This window comes from Loxodonta africana, chromosome 24, assembly GCF_030014295.1.
Source record: "Loxodonta africana isolate mLoxAfr1 chromosome 24, mLoxAfr1.hap2, whole genome shotgun sequence".
In the NCBI taxonomy this organism is placed as follows: Eukaryota; Metazoa; Chordata; class Mammalia; order Proboscidea; family Elephantidae; genus Loxodonta; species Loxodonta africana.
This window is the reverse complement of record NC_087365.1, coordinates 29,224,418-29,250,543: the sequence shown is the minus strand read 5'-3', so window position 1 is coordinate 29,250,543 and position 26,126 is coordinate 29,224,418. Positions and strand designations below refer to the sequence as shown.

Sequence of the window (26,126 nt, the reverse complement as noted above, 5' to 3'; positions counted from 1 at the left end):
ACATATTTGCTTTTCAACACATTAAAGAGGTCTTTTGCAGCAGATTTGCGCAATGCAATATGTCATTTGATTTTTTGACTGCTGCTTCTGTGAGCGTTGATTGCGGATCCAAATAAGATGAAATCCTTGACAACTTCAATCTTTTCTCCGTTTATCATGAAGTTATTTATTGGTCCAGTTGTGAGGATTTTTGTTTTCTTTATGTTGAGGTGTAATCCATACTGAAGGCTGTAGTCTTTGATCTTCATCAGTTAAGTGCTTCAAGTCCTCGTCACTTTCAGCAAGCAAGGTTGTGTCATCTGCATATTGCAGGTTGTTAATGAGTCTTCCTCCAATCCTGGTGCACTGTTCTCTCCTTCATATAGTCCAGCCCCTCAGATTATCTGCTTGGCATATAGATTGAGCAGTTATGGCGAGAGGATACAACCCTGACGCACACCTTTCCTGACTTTAAACCACGCAGTATCACCTTGTTCTGTTTGAACGACTGCCTCTTGGTCTACGTACAAGTTCCTCATGAGCATGATTAAGTGTTCTGGAATTCCTATTCTTCACAATGTTATCCATAATTTGTTATGATCCACACAGTGGGGTGCCTTTGCGTAGTCAATGAAACACATGTAAACATCTTTCTCGTGTTCTCTGCTTTCAGCCAAGATCCACCTGACATCAGCAATGATATTCCTCGTTCCATGTCGCCTTCTGAATCCGGCATAAATTTCTGGCATTTCCTTGTCGATGTACTGCTGCAACCACTTTTGAATGATTTTCAACATAATTTTACTTGCCTGTGATATTAAGGATATTATTCAATAATTTCCACATTTGTTGGGCCACCTTTCTTTGGAATGGGCACAAGTATGGATCTCTTCCAGTCTGTTGGCCAGGTGTCTGTCCTTCGAATTCCTTGCATAGATGGATGTGCACCTTTAGCGCTCCATCTGTTTGTTGAAACATCTCAGTTGGTATTCCATCAATTCCTGGAGCTTTGTTTTTTGCCAGTGCCTTCAGTGCAGCTTGGACCTCTTCCTTCAGTACCATTGGTTCCTAATCATGGGCTACCTCCTGAAATGGTTCAGCATCAACCAATTCTATTTCGTACAGTGACTCTGTATATTCCTTTCATCTTCTTTTGATGCTTCCTGCTTCGTTCAATCTCTTCCCTATAAAAAAAAAAATCAGTATTGCTACTCTAGGCTTGAATTTTTTCTTCAGGTCTTTCAGCTTGAGAAATGCCCATCGTGTTCTCTGCTTTTGGTTTTCTAACTCTAGGTCTTTGCACATTTCATTGTGATACTTTACTTTGTCTTCTTGAATCACTCTGTGAAATCTATCCAGCTCTTTTACTTCATCATTTCTTCCATTCGCTTTAGCTATTCTATGTTCAAGAGCAACTTTCAGAGTCTCTTCTGACATCCATTTTGGTCTTTCTTTCCTGTCTTTTTATTGGCATCTTACTTTCTTCATGTATCATGTCCTTGATGTTATTCCACAACTCTCAGGTCTTCAGTCATCAGTGTTCAATGTGTCAAATCTATTCCTGTGATGGTTTCTAAATTCAGGTGGGATATAGTCAAGATTGTATTTTGGCTCTTGTGGAGTTGCTCCAATTTTCTTCAGCTTCAACTTGAACTTGCATATGAGCAATTGATGGTCTGTTCCACAGTCGACCCTGGCTGTGTTCTGACCGATGATATTGAGCTTTTCCATTGTCTCTTTTCACAGATGTAGTTGATTTGATTCCTGTGTATTCCATCTGCAAAGATCCACGGGTATAGTTGGCCATTTATGTTGTTGAAAAAAGGTATTTGCAATGAAGAAGTCTTTGGTCTTGCAAAATTCTATAATGTAATCTGTGGCATTTCTATTACGAAGGCCATATTTTCCAACTACCAATCCTTTTTCTTTGTTTCCAACTTTCACATTCCAGTCACCAGCCATTAATTATGAGTGCATCTTGATTGCATGTTTGATCAATTTCAGACTGCAGAAGTTGGTAGAAATCTTGCAATTTCTTCATCTTTGGCCTTAATGGTTGGTGTGTAAATTTGAATAACAGTCGTATTAACTGGTCTTCCTTGTAGGTGCATGGATATTATCCTATCACTGACAGAATTGTACTTCAGGATAGATCTTGAAATATTCTTTTTGACAACGAATGTGACACCATTCCTCTTTGACTTGTCATTCCTGGCATAGCAGACCATATGATTGTCTGATTCAAAATGGCCAATCAATACCAGTCCATTTCATCTCACTAATGCCTAGGATAGGAGCCCTGATGGCACAGTGGTTAAGAGCTCAGCTGCTAATCAAAAGGTTGGCAGTTGAAATCTACCGGCTATTCTTTGGAAACCCTATAGGGTAGTTCTACTCTGTCCTATAGGGTCGCTATGAGTCAATTGACAGCAATGGATTTTTTTTCTTTTTAATGCCTAAGATATTGATCTTTATGCTCTCCAGTTCATTTTTGACAACTTCCAATTTTCCTAGGTTCATACTTTGTACATTCCATGTTCTGATTATTAACGGATGTTTGCAGCTGTTTCTTCTGATTTTGAGTCGTGCCACATCAGCAAATGAAGATCCTGAAAGTGTGACTCCATCCACATCATTAAGGTTGACTCTACTTTGAAGAGGCCACTCTTTCCCACCTAAGGGTTCATTTTCCAGCACTATAATGGGCTCAAGCATGACAACAATCATGAGGATGGTGCAGGTCCAGGCAGTGTTTTGTTCTGTTGTACATAATGTTGCTATGAGTTAGAACCGATTTGACAGCACCTAACAACAACAACATATTAGACAATGTTCTGCTGCTGTTCGTAAGGTTTTCACTGGCCAGTTTTTTCAGAAGTAGACTGCCAGGTCCTTCTTTCTAGTCTCTTAGTCTGGAAGCTCCACTGAAACCTGTCCACCAAAGGTGACCCTGCTGGTATTTGAAATACCAGTGGCAAAGCTTCCAGTGTCATAGCAACACGCAAGCCACGACAGTACAACGAACTGACAGATGTGTGGTGGCTTAACTACAATAAAAAAAAACCCTAGCTAGAACACCAGAAAATGTAACAAAATCAGCGACTATAAAGACACAGGCAGCAGTGAAAACAACAGTGCTGCTTGTGGCGCATGCAGATGAAACCATGTGGTTTGAAGTGTCGTTGTAATTTGGTAATAATGACAGCTCTTACCGGAGGGTATTATTAGAAGGTTCAAAAAGGAAATTAGCATAAAGTTTTAGCCTTGTAGTTATATTGATACCTGTAAGCTTAATACCAAGCTTGGCTGATGAAAAACGTTTTTGTTGTTATAACTAACTACAAGGATACTTTTATAAAAAAAATAAATTTCTGCTGAAACACCGCACAAAAATTTTATAGACAGTCATTTTGATGTTACCCCCTCTGACAGTGTCACCTGTTGGGGTCTGTACCTCTGCACCCCCCTAGTGACGTCACTGCCTAAAGGAGTCAGATTCAGAATTATTCTTTGACTCATTACCTTATTTCATTCATTTGTTCATTCATTCTTTACTTGTTCAAATATTAACTGAGTGTTACCAAGGGCCCGGTAACCAAGGGTTGGGGATGTGATAGTGCAAAAAACGAAGTCCTTGCCTTCATGTGGCACGCATTCTAGGAGAAAAAAACAACAAAAAACCCAACAGACCTTTAACAACATATCACTCATTTCTTCAGAACCCTTCTGTCTTTGTCATCTAATGCTGCTATAACAGAAATATCACAAGTGGATGGGTTTAACAAGGAGAAGTTTATTCTCTCACAATCTAGTAGGCTAGAAGTCTGGATTCAGGGTGCCAGCTCCAGAGAAAGGCTTTCTGCCTCTGTTGGCTCTGGAGGAAGGTCCTTATCATCAATCTTCCCTTGGTCTGGGAGCTTCTCTGCATAGGAACCCCAGGTCCAAAGGACGTGCCCTGCTCCTGGCATTGCTTTCTTGGTGGTATGAGGTCCCCCTGTGTCTCTGCTCACTTCTCTCTTTTATATCTCAAAAAAGTTTGACTTAAGACACAATCCAATCTTGTAGATTGAGTCTACATAACTGCCACTAATCCCATCGCATTAACATCGTAAAACCCAGTACCCAGTGCCTTTGAGTCGATTCCGACTCATAGCCACTTTATAGGACAGGGTAGAACTGCCCCACAGAGTTTCCAAGGAGCACCTGGTGGATTTGAACATAGAGATAGGATTTACAACACATAGGAAAATCACATCAGATGACAAAATGCTGGATGATCACACAATACTGATAATCATGACCTAGCCAAGTTGACAGATATTTTGGGGGGACACATTTCAATCCATGACACCTTCCATGGTTCCCCATCTTGCTTTCTGTGAAAGTCAAAGTCCTACAGCCTGCCAGGGCCATGGATTTGCGCCAATCCCCTCGTCTTGTCTCCTAGGGACCCCACTAACTTCCTCAGCTCCCGCCACACTGGCCTCCCATTGTTGTTCTTGGAAGGTGCCAGGCATGTATTTGCCTCCAATGTAAATGCCTTTGCGTTTGCTACTCCCTCTGCCTGGAACACCTTTCCCTCCAGGACTGGCAAGACACTCCCTCACTTCTTTAGACCTCTTCCTGAAGGGCACTGTCTCAGACACAATACTGTCCTCCAGGTCCTAGAGTCCTTTGCCCTAGCGCTTCCTGTCGCCCTATCTAGAATTCTCTTCCCTTTGCTCCTGCTCCTCCTTTGGGTATCAGTTTAGGTGTCCCATCCTTAAGGAGTCCTTCCTGGGTCCCAGGCTCAGCCAGGAAGCCCCTGCACATGCCCTGTGACACCATGTTAAATGTTCACCTCCCAGACCTAGCCGGAATCCCTGGGACTATCATATGTCCAGCACAATATGGTCTCCTTGTTAGGAGCACCAGCTGTGGACTCAAACAGCCTGGGTGTTGAAGCCCAGACCTTACCGCTTGTATGGTCTTGGGTAGATTATCCCTGTAAGCCTCAATTTCCTGATCTGTAAAACGGGGCTCCTAACAGTAACTACCTGAGGGAGGTACAAACCAAACCCATTGCCATCGAGTTGATTCTAACTCATAGTAGCTCTATAGGACAGAGTAGAACTTTCCCCATAGGATTCCCAAGGAGTGGCTGGTGGATTCGAACAGCTGATCTTTTGATTAGCAGCCAATCTCCTAATCACTGTGCCATCCGGAGGAGACATGGGGATTCAATTTAAAGTGCAGAGAACAGTGCCTCGCACTTGTAAGCCCTCGGCAAATGTTAGCTGTTATTTTATATCCTATGACCAACCTAGTCACTGGTATTAAATAGCCACTTAACGATTATTGGTTGAATGAATGAAGGAGAGAACGAATGAAACATGGAACCCATTTGTTTTCCAGATGAGAAGTACAGAGGCCAGCGTCTGAGAGTAAGAATACAGGAGAGGTACCTGGAGCCATGAGGGCTGTTGGGCTGGATAGGATGAGACTCAATTTCAAGTTTCCCATAAAATGAATGCCTTTGTGGTGAGGAGAGATGGCCTGAGACCCACAAATGCTTAGTCCCATTGTGAAGTGGCCACAAAACAGCTGTCTTCAGGGTTTGTCGTGGTGTTGGCCTGGATCTCCCTGGATATCTGGTGACCAGGTAGGCCTCTCACCCTCTCAGGGCCTCAGGGCTTATGTTTGAGCAAGGGTAGGGGCAGCAACCCTGTGTCCTCAGCATTCTCAGATCGACACTCTTTTTTATAACAAGAGTTTGTATTAACCCCTTTACTACCTTAAGTGGAATTCAGAGATAATAAAAATCAACATCATGCCTTAACCAGAGAAATAAAGGCAAAATAATTTGGAATACTACCACTTGTTTGTCAGTTTGTCAGGCTATGGTGGCTTGCATGTCATTATGAAGATGGAAGCTACGCCACTGGTATTTTAAATACCAGCTAAGTCACCCGTGGTGGACGGATTTCAGCAGAACTTCTAGAACATGATAGACTAGGCAGAAAGGTCTGGCAATCTACTTCTGAAAATCAGCTAATGAAAACCCTATGGATTACAACAGAAGTCTGTCCAATATAGTGCTGGAAAATAAGCCCCCTAGATTGGACCAAAAAAACCCCAAACCCACCACCGTCAAGTCGGAAGTCACTCAAAATACACAGTGGCTGAGACGATGGACTTGAGCATACCAATGATGATGAAGATAGCACAGGACGAGGAAATGTTTCATTCTGTTGTACATGGGTGTGATAGATCGAATTATGTCTCCCCAAAAATGTGTGTATCAACTTGGTTAGGCTGTGTAGTTGTCCTCCACTTTGTGATTATAATTTTATGTTGAGATGATTAGGGTAGAACTGTAACACCGCCCTTACTCAGGTCACCTCTCTCATCCAAAGTACAGGGAGTTTCCCTGGGTTGTGGCCTACACCAACTTTTATCTCTCAAGAGATAAAAGGAAAGGGAAGCAAGCAGAGAGTTGGGGACCTCATACCACCAAGAAAGCAGCGCCAGGAGTGGAGGGCGTCCTTTGGACACAGGGTCCCTGCGCCTGAGAAGCTCCTTGACCAGTGGAAGATTGAGGACAAGGACCTTCCTCCAGAACCGACAGAGAAAAAAACCTTCCCCTGGAGCCGACACCCTGAATTTGAACTTGTAACCTACTAGACTGTGAGAAAATAAATTTCTCTTTGTTAAAGCCACCCACTTGTGGTATTTCTGTTATAGCAGCACTAGATGACTAAGATAACAGGGTTGCCATGAGTTGGAGCCAACTCAGCGCAACAATTACAATTTGGAATAAAAAAATATATATATTTCAATCCTCAGGCATAAGGACAATACAAGAGAAAATGAAGCAGTTAGATGCTTGCGTTTCTGTAGTGAACTGTTTGATGGGTGACAAAAATTTTGTGTGTTGCTATGGGGGTGACATAATTTTTCAAAACAAAACAAAAAAAACCTCTTAATGGAGTTTTGAATAACACAAAGTACAATCTTCCTACCATTGACACAATAGTTGCGTTCCGGGAAATTCAGTGTGTATTTAAACCATGCAAAAATACTTGAAGTTTACACGCCAAAGGAATGGGTTCTAGTCGCTTTTTGCCTGCACTGGGGCCTGGCAGGACACCTGACAGACAGGTGGGGGGTGGGGCTGCACTCTAGACCACCTTTTGTGGTGAGAGACTCTCCTCCCCATTGCAACCATCAGTAGAACTGATTCCTACTCTCTTCCTCGCTGTGACTAAGGTAGAAGTATGTGTGGTACTGGAATGGGGTTAGGGGTGAATGTGGGGCTGGGGTGGGTCAAGAGATGGTAGTAGCAGGGCTTCAAGGTAGGGGTGAGGCTGGAAGTAGTCGTGGTGGGGGACTTGGAGATGGAGCTAGGGATGCTCCCCCCCAACTTTCCAGAAGGTTCAGGAGGCCAGAGACTCATTCATGCTTGGCTGTCAGCAAGGTCTTTCACCCAGTAAACTGTTGATGACCTACCTGCCCGACATCTGTGGGTGTTTGGCTCCTCAAGCTCCAGCTGTTGGATGATATTGAAGTCCCAAAACTCAGATGTCACCCCTTCTTTACTTTTGTGCCACTGGGGAAAGCCCTTTCTGAGGGCAGGGATCCCTGGCCCCTGGGGCATCCTTCACCTGTAATACTAACTGTTGCTGGTGCCGTAAAGTTGATTTCTGCTCATAGAGACTCTACATGATGGAGTAGAATAGCCCTATAGGGTTTCCTAGGCTGAAATCTTCCAATCCATGAGCATGGTATGTTTTTCCACTTATGGAGATCTTTTTTAGTTTCTCTCAGTAGTGTTTTATAGTTTTCCTTGTATAAATCCTTTACATTCCTGGTATCTTAGTCATCTAGTCCTGCTGTAACAGAAATACCACAAGTGGATAGCTTTAACAAAGAAAAATTTATTTTCTCACAATCTAGTAGGCTAGAAGTCCATTTCAGGGCATCAGCTCCAGGGGAAGGCTTTTTCTCTCTATTGGCTCTGGAGGAAAGTCCCTCTCGTCCAGCTTCCCCTGGACTAGATGCTTCTCAGCACAGGAACCCCATATCCAAAGGAAGCGCTCTGCTCCCAGTGCTTCTTTCTTGATGGTATGAGGTCCCCCTCTCTGTTTGCTTCCCTTTCCTTTTATCTCTTGTAAGATAAAAGGTGGTGCAGGCCACACTCCAGGGAGACTCCCTTTACATTAGATCAGGGATGTGACCTTGGTAAGGGTGTTACAATTCCACTCTAATCCTCTTTAACATAAAATTACAATCACAAAATGGAGAACAATCATACAATACTGGGAATCATGGTCAAACCAAGGTGACACATATTTTTGAGGGACACAATTCGATCCATGATACCTGGTTAGGTTTATTCCAGGGTATTTTATTCATTTGGGGGCTATTGTAAATGGTATTCTTTTCTTGATTTTCTTATCAGAATCCTCCTTGTTAGTGTAAGGGAACCCAACTGATTTTTGCGTGTTGATCTTGTACACTGCCATTTTGCTGAATCCTTCTATTAGTTCCAGTAACTTTCTTGTGGAGTCTCTGGGATTTTCTATGTATTGGATCATGTCGTCTGCAAATAAGGATAGCTTTGCTTCTTCCTTTCGAATTTGAATTCCCTTTCTTGTCTTATTGCTCTAGCTGGGACTTCCAGTACAATATTGAAAAGAGTGGTAATAAAGGGCATCCTTGTCTCATTTCCATTCTTAGGGGGAATGCTCTCAATCTTTCTCCATTTAAGAATAATGTTGGCTGTTGGTTTTGCATATATGCCCTTAATTATGCCTAGGAATTTCCCTTCTATTCCTATTTTACTGAGAGTTTTTATCCAGAATAGATGCTGAATTTTGTCAAGTGATTTTTCTGTGTCAATTGAGATGATTATGTGATTCTTTTCCTTTGTTTTATTTATGTGGTGGGATTAGGTTGATTGATTTTCTAATGTTGAACCATCCTTGCATCCTTGGTTATGTATCCCACTTGATCATGATGTATTATTTTTTTTGATATGTCGTTGAATTCTGTTGCCTAGAATTTTGTTGAGAATTTTTGCGTCTATATTCACAAAGGATATTGATCCGTAATTTTCTTTTTTAGTAGTGTCTTTGCTTGGCTTTGGTATCAGGGTTATGCTGACTTCATAGAATGAATTAGGGAGTATTCCTTCCTTTAATATGTTCTAAAATAGTTTGAATAGAATACTCTTCTCTGAATATCAAAAACCAAACCCATCACCGTTGAGTTGATTCCAACTCATAGCAACCCAATAGGGCAAAATAGAACTGTCCCATAAAGGTCTCAAGGAGCGGCTGGTGAATTCAAACTGCTGACCTTTTGATTAGCTCTTAACCACTGTGCCACCAGGAATCCATCTTTTCTGAAATATTTGATAGAATTCTCCAGTGAAACCATCTGGGTCGGGGTTTTTTGGGGGGGGGGGAGTTTTTTTTTTTTTTTGACCTAGGCTGAAATCTTTATGGAAGCATATGGCCAGGTCTGTTTTCCTATGGAGCAGCTGTGAGTTTGAACCACCGACCTTTTGGTTAGCAGCCGAGCATTTAACCGCAGCACCGGTAATATAATATCCAAAACTCCCAAACCAGCTGCTATATATAGAGTTCTTACTCATGGTGGCCCCATGTGTGTCAGAGTAGAACTGTGCTCTACAGGGTATTTAATGGCTGATTTTTTTAGACATAGGTATTGCCAGGCCTTTCTTTTGAGGTGTAGCTGGGTAGGTTCGAAATTCCAACCTTTTGGTTAGTAGCTGAGGGCTTAACAGTTTATACCACTCGGGACTCCAATGTTTATCGAGCACTTACTATGCCCTGGAAACCCTGGTGGCATAGTGGTTAAAAGCTACAGCTACTAACCAAAAGGTTGGCAGTTGAAATCCCCCAAGAGCTCCTTGGAAACCCTATGGGGGCAGTTCTCCTCTGTCCTACAGGGTCGCTATGAGTTGGAATCGACTCGGCAGCAGTGGGTTTGGTTTTACTATGCCCCAGACCCTTTCGAGATACATTAATTCATTTCATCTGCTTGATAACCCTATGAAGTGAGTTCTATGATCAGCATCCCCACTTTATAGATAGGAGAATGTCGACTCCGTAGTAAGTTTTCACCCAAGCAGTCTGGTCCCTGAGTGTGTTCCTAACCACTATACCTCCCAGCCTCTCTTTGGCCTGCGGGACTGTGCTTGCCAATTCCTACCTCCTGTTTCAGGAGGTGGCTTTTCATAGTCTGAGTGGAGGAGTTTGGGGGCAGTGATTTGATCCACCCCTAGCTCCATCTCCAGGTCCCACCACCTCTACTACTTCCAGCCTCACCCCTACCTCAAAACCCCACCACCCACCACCTTCTAAATCACCCCAACCAGATGCTCACCCCTGTGATGGTTAAGGTTGTGTGTCAACTTGGCTGGGCCATGTTTCTCAGTGGTCTGGCAGCTATGATGTTGTTTGGTAGTTATGTAATGATGTAGTCATCTCCTTGATGAGATCTGATATAAATGTAATCTCCTCCATGTTGAGATTTGCTATGAGCAGCCAATTAGTTGAAAGGAAGTTTCCTTGGGGGTGGGTCTGCATCCAATATATATGGGCTTTCTGGCAAAGCCTGCAGGCTTTTACTCTGCACTGGATCCTGCATTTGGCTCATCATCCTCTGAACGCCAGTTCTCGGAACTTAAGCCAGCAGCCTGTCATCTTACCTGTCGCTCTTGGGTTCGTCAGCCTCCGCAGCCCATGAGCCAGCAACCTGTTGTCTGACCTGCTGATCTTGGGTTCGTCAGCCCCTGCAGCTATGTGAGTGAGAAGAAGCTTCCAGTCTGACACCTGACCCACAGGGCTGGGATTTCTAGGCTCTACAACTGCATGAGCCATTTCCTTGATATAAATCTCTCTCTCTCCCTATTTATATATACACTGCACTGATTTTGCTTCTTTAGAGAACCCAGCCTAAGACAACCCTTAACTTCATCTCAGCACCACAAGCACCCCTACTCTCCAAGGCCCTTCTCTGCTCATTCTTATCCCAAGCTGCTTGGTGGAGGAATTTACTGATTCCCTAACTGATGTTCAAAACCCCCAGAGGCTCCTACACATGGAAGCAGCTAGTACCTCTCACCCCATCTCTACTACCACCACCTCAGCAAAGTTGGGACTATTTCTACTTCTTTTTACAACTTCCCCAAACCAATTAATGATAATAATAATAATAAAATAACAATACTGCCCTCCTATGCATGGAAAGATGCTTAACCTCACTAGTCAGCAACGAGACCAAATCAAAACCACGACGACATGCCCTTCTACCTCATCCAGCTGGCCAACATTTTACAAGTCTGACCATATCAAGCACTGTGGAGAATGTGAGGCAACAAGAGTTGCCTCGTGCCTGGTGGGAGTGTATGTTAGTGTGACGGCATTGGAACACAATTTGGCAAACCTAGTTGAGTTGCAGAGGCCCCTATAGAGTGGACTCTGTGCCTCCTTGTCCTCAGGCTCTGGGGCCTTGGAATATTTGAGTTGAGGTACCCTCTATGGAGGAGCTGGCATGGAGGCTGGTCCTGGGCAGGCTTGACAAGGCTCCTTGTGGGTGGAAGAGGATGGGACAAGGACCGTGGGAGGGAAGCCCTCAATCGCTTTTTGAAAAGGGGCTACAATGGTGACATGTCAGGTCCCTGCCCTGAGAGAGCTCAAATTCTAGTGGGGACAACTAATACTCACCAAGGAAATAAATACACAGACACCCACCACACACTCACACACACTCCCCTACACACACTCATACACACACACTCTGATACCCTCCCACATTCTCACACACACTCACAACTGCCGCACCCCACACACTCACACACACACTCACACATGCACACACAATTTTTCGGGCAGGAGCAAGTGCTATGAAGAAAACTCGAGCTGCATAAGGTAAGCGGGCGTGATGGGGGAGTATTAGTGGATGCAGTGATGGAGCGAGGCCTCCCAAAGGCAATAGCCGGGCAGAGACTCGAATGAATTAAGGAGTTTGGTGTGGTCAAGGCTCAGGAGGGTCCTGGAGTGGAGTCAGGGTAAGGTGGATGATGAGGTCAGAGAGGGGGCAGAGACCAGGGCCTGCAGGATGGGACATTTGCCAGGCAGAGCGCGAAACCACCTCTAGTCACTGTGGAGGCCCAGTTCCATGCTTCCCTGCTGTATGAGCTTCTTGTGGCTGTTGTAACAAATCACCATAAAGTGGGTGTTTTAAAACAAATTTATTCTCCCACAGTTCTGGAGGTTGGAAGTCCAAAATCAGCTTTACTGGGCTGAAATCAAAGTGTCGGCAGGGGCTTGCTTCCTCCAGAGGTTCTAGCAGAGAATCTGTTCCTTGCCTCTTCCAGCTTCTGGTGGCTGCCAGCATTCCTTGACTTGTGGCTACATCACTCCAGTGTCTGCCTCCGTGGTCACGTTACCACATGTCAAATCTACCTCTGTGTCTCTCTCTCATAAAGACGCTTGGGACTACATTTAGAGGACACCAGGGTAGTCCAGGATATTTCCCCATCTCAAAACCCTTCATCACATCTGCAACGTCCTTTCTTGCCGTATAAGGTAACGTTCACAGGTTCCAGGGTGCAGGACAAGGATATCTTTAGGGAGCCTACCACACCTGCGTCTTAGGCTAAATTAATGTCCCATTTGGCTTTGGTGTTTTCCAGTTGTTTTTTTGTTGCTTATAACCAAAGACATCCAGATGAATCCCCAAATATTCGGTGCTCATAAATGCTTGCAGGGAAAGAGAGAAGGGAAGTAACACTCATTGAGCATCCACAGTGTACGCAGCACATAGTAGGCCCTCAGGAAGCATTGAATTGAGTTGGTTTTATGCAATGCAGAAAAGTCTGCATTCTTACCCTTGATGTCCAAGGAGGTGAAATGACTTAGGTAAAGGCTCGCGGTGAGGGAGTAGGGCCTTAAAGATTAAAAGACAGGAGTCTGACCCCAGGGCCTGGACGTGTTCCCCTACTCCAGGGCTTCTCAGCCTCGGCACCACTGACACTTCATCGCTACTCGCTGCCGTCGAGTCGTTCCGACTCACCGAGACCCCACATGTGTCAGAGTAGAACTGTACTCCATAGGGTTTTCAATGGCCTATTTTTCAGAAGTAGATCACCAGGCCTTTCTTCCAAGGCACCTCTGGGTGCACTCGAACCTCCAACCTTTTGGTTAGCAGTCAAGCACATTACAGCCAGGTACCACCCAGGGATTCCACTGACACTTTGGATCAGGTAATTCTTTTCTGTGTGGGGCTGTACTGTGTACGGTAGGATGTTTAAGCAGCATACTTGGCCTCTATCCACTAGATGGCAGTAGTACCCCCAAGTTGCCACGTCCAGAAATGTCTCCAAAAACCAAAAAAACCCAAACCTGTTGCTGTCAAGTGAATTCCGACTCATAGCGACCTGATAGACCAGAGTAGACCTGCCCCATCAGGGTTTCCAAGGAGCACCTGGTGGATTCGAACTGTCGATCTTTTGGTTAGCAGCCAAACTCTTAACTACTATGCCACCAGGGTTTCCAAACATTGCCATGTGTCCTGTGGGGGTAAAATGGACTCAAACCTCCAACTTTCTGGTTAGTAGCTGGGTTAGCAGCTGAGCAAGTTAACCGTTTGGAGGGGCTGCCTTCTGGCCTAAGCAGCTGTTATTTAAGGTCCTTGTTATAGTTGCCAAGCCTGCTTTCTAACTATTACAGGCACCCCAGCCAGCTGGAGTGAGGAAAGAAGATGGGCAGGGGGAGGGGGAAGAAGGATGTCAGTGAAGGATCACAGGTGGTCTGCTGTTCGAGCTCAGAGATGCTCAGAGAAACTTTTGGGAAGAGGACTCTGAGGTGGGTCTTGAAGGATGAGAAAGATTTGGAGAGTTGAGGAAAAGGGGGGATACTCCCCAAAGGGCTGTGACAGGAGCCAGGGCATTGAGAAGAGACCTAAGCAAAGCCCTGAAGGACAAGGAGCACTTGAACAGGCTGAGAGGAGAGAGGATGGCACACTAGAAGGGAGCCCAGTGCAAAGGGGGAATTTCACCAGGAGAATTGAAACCAGGCACAGGGATCCAAGAGTTTATCATGAGACCTTGTGGGCATCTGGCGACTAGAACTGGAGGGAGAGAAATGGTTGGGGAGCCCTGGCCTCTCTCCAGCTCAGAGAACCCCTTCCAGGGCTGATCCTTCATCCCTGACCCTTACTCCCATACAGAGATGTGCACAGCTCTGCTGATTCTGGGATCTTGAAGCCTTCTTGCCAAGTTCTTCTCCGGTGGACAGCCAGGGCCAGCAGGAGTGCAGCCAAGGTCACTGCCTTCAGCCCCAAGACTGCAAGTAAGAATGTAGACAAGAGGCCTGGGGGACATAGGGGAGAGCTCAGGTGGGACCCTTGTGAGTGACCCACAGCCCACACCTTGGAGCCCCCTGTTGGTACCCCCATGGGTGGGGTCTGCCCCAGATGTTGCATAACTCCTAGGACCACATCCTTTCTAGACTGGGGAAGGAGATCGAAGACTCCTGAGCCAGAAGGGGCCTTGATCAGTATCCCACCTGTACCTGCAGCCATCTTGACAGCATCTCTGACTGCTGATAATAACAAAAGCAGCTTTAATTTATTGGCTTCTCAGCTACTCTGTAGCTGTACAGACCATGAGTGAATCACTTCCCAATTATGTAATTTAATCCTCATATCAACCCTGTAAAGTAGAATAATGGTCTCATTTTTATAGGTGACTACATAGGCCCAGAATGGGAAGTGATTTGCTCAGGGCCATATGAGTCAAAGAAGAAAGGATGGGACCCAGGCAATCTGGCTCCCAGGAGTGATGGGAACAGGGCTGAGCATCAGGGAGGTAACCTGGCTGCTTCTGTCCCTGAGGGTTAACACTGTTGTACCAGGCACTGTTCTAGGCACTTGGGATGAGTGATCTCATTGGACCCTTATGCAATGCCATGAGGGCAGCTTTCTGATTCCAGTGCCTCCCAGTTCATAGAATACAACACCAGAGACTCAAGGAGCCCACCATTATATAGCAAAGAAAGCTGCAATCCAGGCCTGGCTGCCAAGCCCTGTTCTTCAGCATTGTTCTTCAAATCCTCGCAGTATATCCCTACCCTCTGAATGGTGGAGTTTCACTACCTCTAAAGCAAGACTGTCCACTGAACAACTGGACAACTCTGCCTGTTAGAAAAATTTTTCTTTAGTTGAGGAGCTTTAACGTGGCTCCCTGGGTCCCTGGTTCTGTGGTTGAGATGGAGTTCTGGGAAGTTTTTGGCAGCATATGGCCTTTGAAAGTCTGGGACTGCTCCCTTCCCAAGCTCAATCCATCTGTGGCCACCTGTGAGGGGCTGAAAAACTCCACTGGAGGTAGGTACACTCACCTGTCAAAGATGTCCAGTCTGAAGAACCATAGATGAATTCTCCCTCTTGGAGAGAGGTGGGTTTTGCTGCAAAGGGGAACAGACATTCTCACATTTCCCCCTTTATTTTCTCTCCTGCTACTTCCTGATTCTCTATCCTAGGATCTGGGGCATGTAGGTGAGTCTGCTCATTTCTACCTGGGTAAGGGCCAGACGACAAACCTCGTGACTTTGAAGGACTACTCAGACTTTCTACTTGAACATCTCTAAAGAAAGACTTAGACTCTCTACTTGAACATCTCTAGGATAGGGAAAAGGTCTCATTCATTTCATTGTCCTCGGCACTTAGCACAGTGCTGGACACTGAACAGGCATTCAATAGATGTTTGTTGAATCATTGGTGATCTATACAAAGTGCAGTGGAAGCCCAGAATCAGGAGAGACTAACTCTGCCTGGGAGGAAGAGAAGGTTTCATAGAGAGGAGCCATTTATTCTGGGCCTTGAAGAATGGGTAGGAGTTTTCTAGAGGAAAAGAAAAGGCATTCCAGGGAGAGGGAATAGCTTATGCAAAGGCACTGAGGCTGAGAAGAGCTGGTTTGTTTGGGACAAGGTGAAAATTACCTTGTGAGTCCCCCCTCTTGACATGTCCCCAGGACACTGTGTTTCCTATCTCACCTCTCACTGTCAGCCTGGTGCCCTGTCCAGACAGGTATTGTCTGTTAAGTTTCCTCTGAAACTTTACACAATAGTAGGTGCCTGCATCCTCAATGGAAATGCCTTCTAGGAGAATGCTGAAGTCATTGTCAGAGGCCCGGACTGCTGTCACGTTGGGGTGAGAAATGCCTTCGAAGTTGTAAATAGCCTCCCGGCTCAGACCAGTCCCCCGGAACCACCTGATGGGTCCTGGAGGACCATTTCCAAGCACCGTACAGTTCAGGATGACAGTGTCTCCAGTGGTCACAGACACTGACTCCTGAGGCTGGATGATCCAGAGGTCTGGCTCCGGGTCCTCAGCTCCTGAAGCCAAAGAGACGGTCCTTGTTAGATATCCTTGCTTCCTTCATTATTCACTCATTTCCCTCACTCATAGTCTCTCCTCCTTCCCCTTCTCCTGACTCCTTCCTGGATTCCCTCATTACTCACAAGCTGACTCAATCAGTAAAGAATTTCTGATTTACTATATGTGCCAATGATGTTCTGTTATTGTTAGTTGCTGTCAAGTTGAATCTGACTCATGATGATCCCATGTGTGCAGAATAGAACTGCTCCATAGGGTTTTCAAGGCTGTGACCTTTCGGAAGCAGATCTGCAGGCCTGTCTTCCAAGGCGCCTTTGGGTAGGTTTGAACCACCAAGCAGCATTCAACCATTTGTGCCACCTGGGGACTCCTACATGCCAATGTTAGATCTGGGAAAATGAAGCGCAGTAAGACAGACGAATGTCCTGCCTGAAGAAGTCCTTAGTCTGTTGGTGATAATAGTCAAGAAAATCTCCCTGAGGGTGGAAACCCAGAGAAGACAGCTATCAGAACTTGGAAAGAGCCTTCCAAAATGCTTGTGTCAAGTTGAGATGAACTCCGCACATCCAGACACTCTCCACGTCAACAGTTTGCAGGGCGATTTCCCAAGCATCCTTTCTTTTATTCAATTACCTCAGTGAGCTTTCAAGTGGGAATGATGTTTCCCTATTTTCCAAATTCAGCTCTTAAAGTGTGTAGAGCTGAAGCCATTGATTTGAGGGCTCACTGGCACAGCCATTGAAACCCTTATGGAGCAGTTCTACTCTGAAACAATGGGATCACCATGAGTCAGAATTGACTTGATAGCAACTGGTTTTTTTTTTTTTTTTGGTATTGAATAACAGACCCAGGATTTTATTATCTAGGCCACTATGAGTGGAATTCTAGATACCATAACTTGAGGAGTACAGTTTGACTGGATTATCAGTCCTATTCTACACTCCACTCTGGTAGTATGGTACATCCACACCCTTACTTACCATGGACTCATTCTGGGCAGAGTGCACTTCTTTGACGCTTGATTTTGAGCTTATCCACGGGACTTGATCTAGCCAATGGGATGTTAGCAGACATGCAATGAGTTGTTAGTTGCCATCAAGTGGATTCTGACTCACTGGTGACCCCATGTGTTACAGAATAGAACTGCTATATGGGGTTTTCATGGCTGATCAACTGGAAGGTGACTGGTTTGGTTCTGTTTTTTTTTTTAATCTTGAGGGAAGGAGATTGCCAGGCCTTTACTTCCACAGTATTGCTGAGTGGGTTTGAACCACCAACCTTTAGGTTAGCACCTGATTGCAAACCATGTGTGCCACCTAGGGACTGAAACTGAAATATGCTTGTGCAGTTGGGCTTGTTCTCTTGTGCTTTTTCTATCTCCATGAGAAAAACATACCCAGGATACCTGCTTCCTTTCTAGCCTTGGCCCTGGAATGAGGCATGTGGAACAGAGAGGCCCCAAGTAACCCATAAATATGTGAGTGAGATAAAAAATACTTACTGTTGCATGCCATTGAGATTCCTTGTTATGCAGCATTATTGGGGCTAAGGGAGATGGGTCCAGGAAGATGGAGCAGAATGTTATGATTGTGGGCCTGATACTCACCCTTCACAAGCACTGAGGTGCCCTCATTGAGCGTCTCTTCCAAGTGCTGACTCAAGCCATCAAATCTCACACAGTGATAGGTTCCAGCATCCTCCCTGGTGACTTTGTGGATTCGGATGGAATAATCCCAATTAAGTGATTCTAGAGTCCGCTGGGTCATGGGCATCACTCCAGGGAAGAAGCCATGTTTGAAGTTATAAATTTCCTGCTGGTCCTGATTTCTCACTCTGATCCATCGTATCATGTCATCAACCGAAGAGCCGACCACTGTACACCTCAGTAGGAGCGCCTCACCTTCTGCCACACGCATGGGGCCCTCAGGCTGTAGCACCTGCCACTCATTCCCACTCCTCTGCTCAGAGGGTCCTGAAACAGAGGTAGAAAGGCCTCTCACTGGGCAGGAAGGACTTGGAGCCCTAAGAGGCAAGCTTGAAACAAAAGAGTCATTACCTAGCCAGGGAGAATTGCTTAGGACACTAGAGGGGAGTTGTTGGAGAGGGAAAGAAAAGAGAAGATGAGGTGACTGGTTGGAGAGTGAGAACAAACCAAGTTAGAATTCTATACCCAGTGAAAATATCTTTCCAAAGTGAAAGGAAATAAAGACTTCTTAAGACACATACAATCTAAAACCCATTCTATAATAAATGTTAAAGGAAGTCCTGTAGACAGAAAGTGACACAAGATGGAAATATAGGTTTACAGAGAAGAATGAAGAGTGCTGTAAATGATATGTACATAAGTAAATATATAATCTTTTTTGACAGGCATTTTAATGGTACACTAAAAATATCTATTTAATGCAAAACAAGTTAGTAATAAAGGAAATGAGGAACAAAAAGACATAAAACATGTAGGAAACAAATAAAATATTTAATAAATTTAATGAAAGACTAGTACATTGGAAACTACAAAACATTGTTGAAATAAATTAAAGAACACCTAAATAAATGGGAAGACAACCTGTGTTCATGGATTAGAGACTGTCTTAGTCACCTAGTGCTGCTGTAACACAAATATCACAAGTGGGTGGCATTAAAGAACAGAAATTTATTTTCTCAGAATTAGTTCTGGAGACTAAAAGTCCAATTAGGGTCTCCGCCATGCTGATACTTTCCTTGTTAGTAGCCCCGAGTGTTCCTTGGTTCCTTAGCTCATAGATAATTTTCACATGATGTGTGTCTTCACCTATATGTTTGTCTCTGTGTCTACTCTGGTCTTTTTATAACTCAGAAGTGATTAGGTTTAGGATCCACCCTAAACTGGTATGGCCCCATTTAACATAACAAAACAGGATCACATCCACAGGTACCAACCAAAAAAACCAAACCAAGCCCGCTGCAGTCAATTTGATTCTGACTCATAGTGACCCTATAAGGCAGAGTAGAACTGCCTCATAAAGTTTCCAAGGAGCACCTAGTGGATTCGAACTGCCAACCTTTTGGTTAGCAGCAGTAACTCTTAACTACTACGCCACCAGGGTTTCCTCCATAGGTACAAGGGCCAGGAATTCAACACATATTTTGGGGGGACACAATTCAATTTATAACAGAGATTTAGTATTGTTAAGATGGCACTACACTCTAAATTAAACTACTCATTCAAGGAAATTCTTATCAAAATCCCAATGTCTTTTTCCTGCTAAAATTGAAAAGCTTATCCTAATATGCATAAAGAAATTCAAGAGACTCCGGGTAGCCAAACAATCTTGAAAAAGAGGAACAAATTTAGAGGACACACACTTACCAAGTTCAAAATTTACTATAAAGCTACAATAATCAAGATAATGTGGCACTGGCATCAGGATAGACATATAGATTAATAAATAGAATTGAGAGTCCAGAAATAAACACATACATCTAAGGTCAACTGATTTTCAAGAAGACTGGCAAGATCATTGAGTGGGGAAAGAACAGAAGTCTTTTCAACAAATGGTGCTGGGACAACTAGATACTCAAATGCAAAATAATAAATTTGAATATCTACCTCACACCATGCACAAAAATGTAACCCAAAATGAATCAAAGGCCTAAATGAAAGAGCTAAAACTATAAAATTATTAGAAGAAAATAGGGTAAATATTCATGACCTTGGACTTGGCGATGGTTTCTTAATTTTAACCAGAAAGCACAAGCAATCAAAGAAAAATAGATTGGAATTCATGAAAATTAAAAACTTTCATCCATCAAAGGATATCACCAAGAATGTGAAAAGACAACCTACAGAATGGGAGAAATATTTGCAAATCGTATATCTGATAATGGTCTAGTATCTAGAATGGATAAAGAACTCTTACTAATTCAACAACAAAAAGATAAATAATAATTAAAAAATGGGCAAAGGACTTGAATAGACATTTCTCTGAAGCAGATACACAAATGGCCAAAAGCACATGAAACAATGTTCAACATCATTTGTCATTAAGGAAATGCAAATCAAAACCACAATGAGATAGCACTTGACATCCATTAATAGTTTTAATAAAAACAAAAACAAAACCCAGAAAATAGAAAATGTTGGCAAAGATATGGGGAAATGGGAATCCTTGTTAGTTGCTGGTGGAAACTTAGTATGATGCAGCCGATATGGAAAACAGCTTGGCAGTTCCACAAAGGTTAAATACAGAGCTATCATATTTCTAATAGGCAAAAGGTAGAAATGACTCAAATGTCCATGAATGTAATGCTGTAAAATGTGGTGTATTCGTACAATGAAATAATATTCTGCAATAAAAAGGAATGGTTGATACATGCTACAACTTGGATAAACCTGAAAACATCATGGTAAATGAAAGAAGTCAGACACAAAAGATCACACATTTTATGATTTCCTTTATATGATCTATTCAGAATAGGCAAATTTATAGAGACAGAAAGCATCTTAGTGGTTACCAGAGGATAGGAAGAGGTGGGAAGAGGAGTGATTACCTAATGGGTACAGGTGTTTTTCCGGGATGATGAACAAGTTTTGAAATAGAGAAAGGTGGTGGTTCACAGCATTTTGAATATGCTAAAAGCCACTGAATTATACACATTAAAATGATTAATTGTATCTTGTGTCAATTTCACCTGCATAAAACAAACCAAACAAAAAGATGAATCAGTTAACCATATTACCACAACAGCAAAAAGAAAAAGAAAAAAAGTCTCAGTAGTCGACGAAAAAGCATATGACAAAATCCAACATCCCATTACTAATAAAAACTCTCAATTAACTAGACATGGAAAGGGATTCTCTTAATATGATAACATCTGTAAAAATCTTAGCTAACATCTTAGTTACATCTTAATGGTAAAAGACAGAATTGTCAGGAACTAGAAGAGTGTTCTTATTACTTCTATTCCACATTGCAGTGGAGGCTCTAACCAGTACAGTAAAATGATAAAAGGAAGTTAAAGACAACCAGATTGGAAAGGAAGAAGTAAAACTGCCTTTATCTGCAGATGACATAGTCATTTATGTACAGAATGCACTGGAATCTATTTTAAAAGGTAATATAACTAATAATGGAAACCCTGGTGGCATAGTGGTTATGTGCTACAACTGTTAACCAAAAGGTCAGCAGTTCAAATCCACCATGCACTCCTTGGAAATTCTATGAGGCAGTTCTACTCTGTCCTATAGGGTTGCTATGAGTTGCAACCGACTGAAAGGCAATGGGTTTGGTTTTTTGGGTTTTATAACTAATAACGGAAACCCTGGTGGTGTAGTGGTTAAGTGCTACAGCTGCTAACCAAAAGGTTGGCAGTTGGAATCCACCAGGTGCTCCTTGGAAACTCTATGGGGCAGTTTTACTTTATAGGGTCACTATGAGTTGGAATTGACTCAATGGCAATGGGTTTGTTTTGGAAACTCTGGAGGTGTAGTTAAGAGTTATGGCTACTAACCAAAAGGCCAGCAGTTCCTTGGAAACTCTGTGGGGCGTTCTACTCTGTCCTATATGGCTGTTAACAAGTTAGAATCAACTTAATGGCAGTGGGTTTGGGTTTTTTGTTTTTTTTTTACCCTGTAACTAATAAATGAGTTGAGCAAGGTTGCAGGATGCAAGATCCATCATACAAAAATTATTTGTATTCCTATACACTAGTAACGAATGATTGGAAATTGAAATTAAATTACCATTAATAATATAATAAAAAACACAAAAGGATAAATTTGGCAAAAAATGTGAAGAACTGAAAATGCCTAAAACATTGCTAAGAGAAATTTTAAAAAGAAATTTAGAATAAGTTGGAGCGATATACACTGTTCATGTGTGGAAAGATTCAATATTGATAAGATGTCAATTATCCTCAAATTGAAATATCAATTAAATATAATCTCTATTCAAATCCCAGCAGGCTTTGTTGTTGTAAAAAGCAACCATCTTATTAAAATTTCTAGAGTAGCCAAACCTAGAATAACCAAAGCAATTTGAAAGAGAAGAACAAATTTGGAGAACACTACCTGGTTTCAAGATTCATTGTAAAGCTACAGTAATCCAGAAGGTGTGGTATTGGCATGAAGATAGACAAACGTATCAGTAGAACAGACTTGAAAGTTTATTTCACTGATATATTGCCTGGGTAACAAAAACGGTTTACGTTCAACTACTAACCTAAATGTTGGTGGTTTAACCTGCGCTGCGGAAGAAAGGCCTGCTAATCTACTCACATAAATATTACAGCCAAAAAGACCCTAGGGAGGAGTTCTACTCCATAACACATGGGGTCGCTGTGAGTCGGAATTGACTCAAAGACCCGAGGTTGGGCTTTTCTAGTACATATGCGGACAACTGATTTTCGAGAAAGGCACAAAGGCAATTCAATGGAGAGAGAAGTCTTCAACAACGGTGCTGGGACACTTAGAAATCCATATGCAAATAAATGAACTTTGATTCATACCTTGAACAAAATTTTAAAAATTAACTCAAAATGGGTAATAGACCTAAATGTAAAACTATAGAACTTGTAGATAAAAAATGTAGGAAAAAATATAACTTGATTAGGCAAAGATTTCTTATATTTATTTTTGCTGTTAGGTGCTGTCAAATTGGTTCCCACTCATAGTGACTCTGTGTACAACAGAACAAAACACTGCCTGGTCCTGCGCCATCCTCACAATTGTTAAGCTTGAGCCCATTGTTGCAGCCATTGTGTCAATCCATTTCGTTGAGCGTCTTCCTCTTTTTTGCTGACCCCCTACTTTACCAAGCATGATGTCCTTCTCCAGGGACTGGTACTCCTGATAACATGTCCAAAGTACTTGAGACAAAGTCTTGCCATCCTTGCTTCTAAGGAGCATTCTGGCTATACTTCTTCCAAGACAGATTTGTTCATTCTTCTGGCATTTTGTGGTATATTCAATATTCTTCACCACCACCATAATTCAAAGGCATGGATTTGTCTTTGGTCTTCCTTATTCATTGTCCAGCTTTCACATGCATATTAGGCAATTGAAAACGCCATGGCTTGGGTCAGCCGCACCTTAGTCCTTAAAGTGACATCTTTGGTGTTTAACACTTTAAAGAGATCTTTTGCAGCCGATTTGCCCAATGCAATGCGTTGATTTCTTGACTGCTGCTTCCATGGGCATTGACTGTGGATCCAAGTAAAATGAAATCCTTTACGACTTCAATTTTTTCTCCATTTATCATGGTGTTGCTTATTGGTCCAATTGTGAAGATTTTTGTTTTCTTTATGTTGAGGCGTAATCCCTATTGAAGGCTGTGGTCTTTGATCTTCATCAGTAAAGTGCTTCAAGCCCTCTTCATTTTCAGCAAGCAAGGCTGTGTCATCTGGATAATGCATGTTGTCAATGAGTCTTCCTCCGATCCTGATGCCTCATTCTTCATATAGTCCAGTTTCTCAGATTATTTGCTCATTATACAGATTGAATAAGTATGGTGAAAATATATAACCCTGATGCACACATTTCCTGATTTTAAACCATGTAGTATCCTCTTGTTCTGTCTGAACAACTGCCTCTTTATGTATGTCCAAGTTCCTCATGAGCACAATTAAGTGTTCTGGAATTCCCACTCTTTGAAATGTTATCCGTAACTTGTTATGATCCACACAATCGAATGCCTTTGCATAGTCAATAAAACTCAGGTAAACGTCTTTCCGGTATGCTCTGCTTTAAACCAAGATCTATTTGACATCAGCAATCCAAGTCCTTTTCTGAATCTGGCTTGAATTTCTGGCACTTCCCCGTCCATGAACTGTTGCAGCCACTTTTGAATTATCTTCAGCAAAATTTTACTTGTATGTGATATTAATGACATTATTTGATAATTTCCTCATTCTGTTGGATTACCTTTCTTTTGAATGGGTACAAATATGAATCTCTTCCGGTTGGTTGACTAGACAACTTCTTCCAAATTTCTTGACACAAATGAGTAAGCCCTGCCAGTGCTGCATCTGTTTGTTGAAACATCTCAATTAATATTCCTCAATTCCTAGAGCCTTGTTTTTCACGATTGCCTTCAGTGCAGCTTGGAATTCTTCCTTCAGTACCATCAGTTCTTGATCATATGCTACCCCCGAAATGGTTGAGAGTTGACCAATTCTTTTTGGTACAGTGGCTCTGTGTATTCCTTCCATCCTTTTAATGCTTCCTGCGTTGTTTAGTATTTTTTCCCATAGAATCCTTCAGTATTGCAACTAGAGGCTTGAATTTTTCTTCAGTTCTTTCATTTGAGAAATGCTGAGCCCGTTCTCCTCTTTTGGTTTTCTATATCCAGGTCTTTGCACAAGTCATTATAATACTTTACATTGTTTTCTCCAGCTGCCCTTTGAAATCTTCTGTTCAGCTCTTTTACTTCATCATTTCTTCCTTTCGCTTTAGCTAATCTATGTTCAAGAGCAAATTTCAGAGCCTCTACTGACATACATTTTGGTCTTTTCTTTCTTTCCTGTCTTTTTAATGACCTCTTCTTTTCTTCACGTATGATGTCCTTGATTTCATTCCACAACTTGTCTGGTCTTCGGTCACTAGTGTCAAATCTGTTCTTGAGATGGTCTCTAAATTCTGCTCGGATATACTCAAGGCTGTGCTTTGGCTCTTTTGGACTTGTTCTAATTTTCTTCAACTTCAACTTGAACTTCCATATGAGCAATTGATGGTCTTTTCCACAGTCGGCCCCTGGCCTTGTTTTGAGTGATGAAATTGAGCTTTTTCATCGTCTCTTTCCACAGATGCAGTTGATTTGATTTCTGTGTATTCCAACTGGTGAGGTCCACATGTATGGACACTGTTTATGTTGCTGAAAAAAGGTATTTGCAAAGAAGTCACTGCTCTTGCAAAATTCTATTGTGTGATCTCTGGCGTCATTTCTATTATCAAGGCCATGTTTTCCAACTATCAATCCTTTTTCTTTGTTTCCAACTTTCATATTCCAAACGCTAATAATTATCAATGCATGTTGATTGCATGTTTGATCAATTTCAGACTGCAGAAGATGGTAAAAATCTTCAATTTCTTCATTTTTGGCCATAGTGGTTGGTGAGTAAATTTGAATAGCAGTCTCATTTACTGGTCTTCCTTGTAAGCATGTGGATATTATCCTATCATTGACAGAATTGTATTTCAGGATAGATCTTGAAATATTCTTTTTGATGATGAGCCCAATGCCATTCCTCTTCAACTTGTTATTCCTGGCATAGTAGGCCATATGATTGTCTGATTCAAAATGGTCAATACCAGTCCATTTCAACTCACTGATGCCTACTAGGATATTGATATTTATGAGTTCTGTTTCATTTTTGATGACTTCCAGTTTTCCTAGATTCGTACTTCATACATTCCATACTCTTATTATTAATGGATGTTTGCAGCTGTTTCTTCTCACTTGAGTAGTGCCACATCAGCAATTGAAGGTCCTGAAAGCTTGACTCCATCCACATCATTAAGGTCGACTCTACTTTGAGGAGGCACCTCTTCCTCAGCCTTCTTCTTTTTTTTTTTAAATAATTTTTATTGTGCTTTAAGTGAAAGTTTACAAATCAAGTCAGTCTGTCACATATAAGCTTATATACACCTTACTACATACTCCCACTTACTCTCCCCCTAAAGAGTCAGCCCGCTTCCTTCTTTCAGTCTCTCCTTTCATGACCGTTTTGTCAGTTTCTAACCCTCTCTACCATCCCATCTCCC

At 42.6% G+C, this 26,126-nt stretch overlaps 1 protein-coding gene across 1 annotated transcript in view; it reads right to left on the bottom strand.

The window, feature by feature from the left end:
- Positions 1 to 11,623: 11,623 nt before the first annotated feature.
- SIRPB2 (signal regulatory protein beta 2) overlaps positions 11,624 to 26,126 on the bottom strand; it is a 37,949-nt gene continuing 23,446 nt past the window's right edge. Inside the window, exons 2-5 of the mRNA XM_023550108.2 lie at positions 17,994 to 18,359; positions 16,045 to 16,386; positions 15,390 to 15,455; positions 11,624 to 14,363 (exon numbers count right to left, since the gene is read on the bottom strand). Of these exons, the coding sequence (XP_023405876.1) occupies positions 14,194 to 14,363; positions 15,390 to 15,455; positions 16,045 to 16,386; positions 17,994 to 18,359 (944 nt within the window). The 3' untranslated portion in view covers positions 11,624 to 14,193. The remainder of the gene's footprint in view (positions 14,364 to 15,389; positions 15,456 to 16,044; positions 16,387 to 17,993; positions 18,360 to 26,126) is intronic.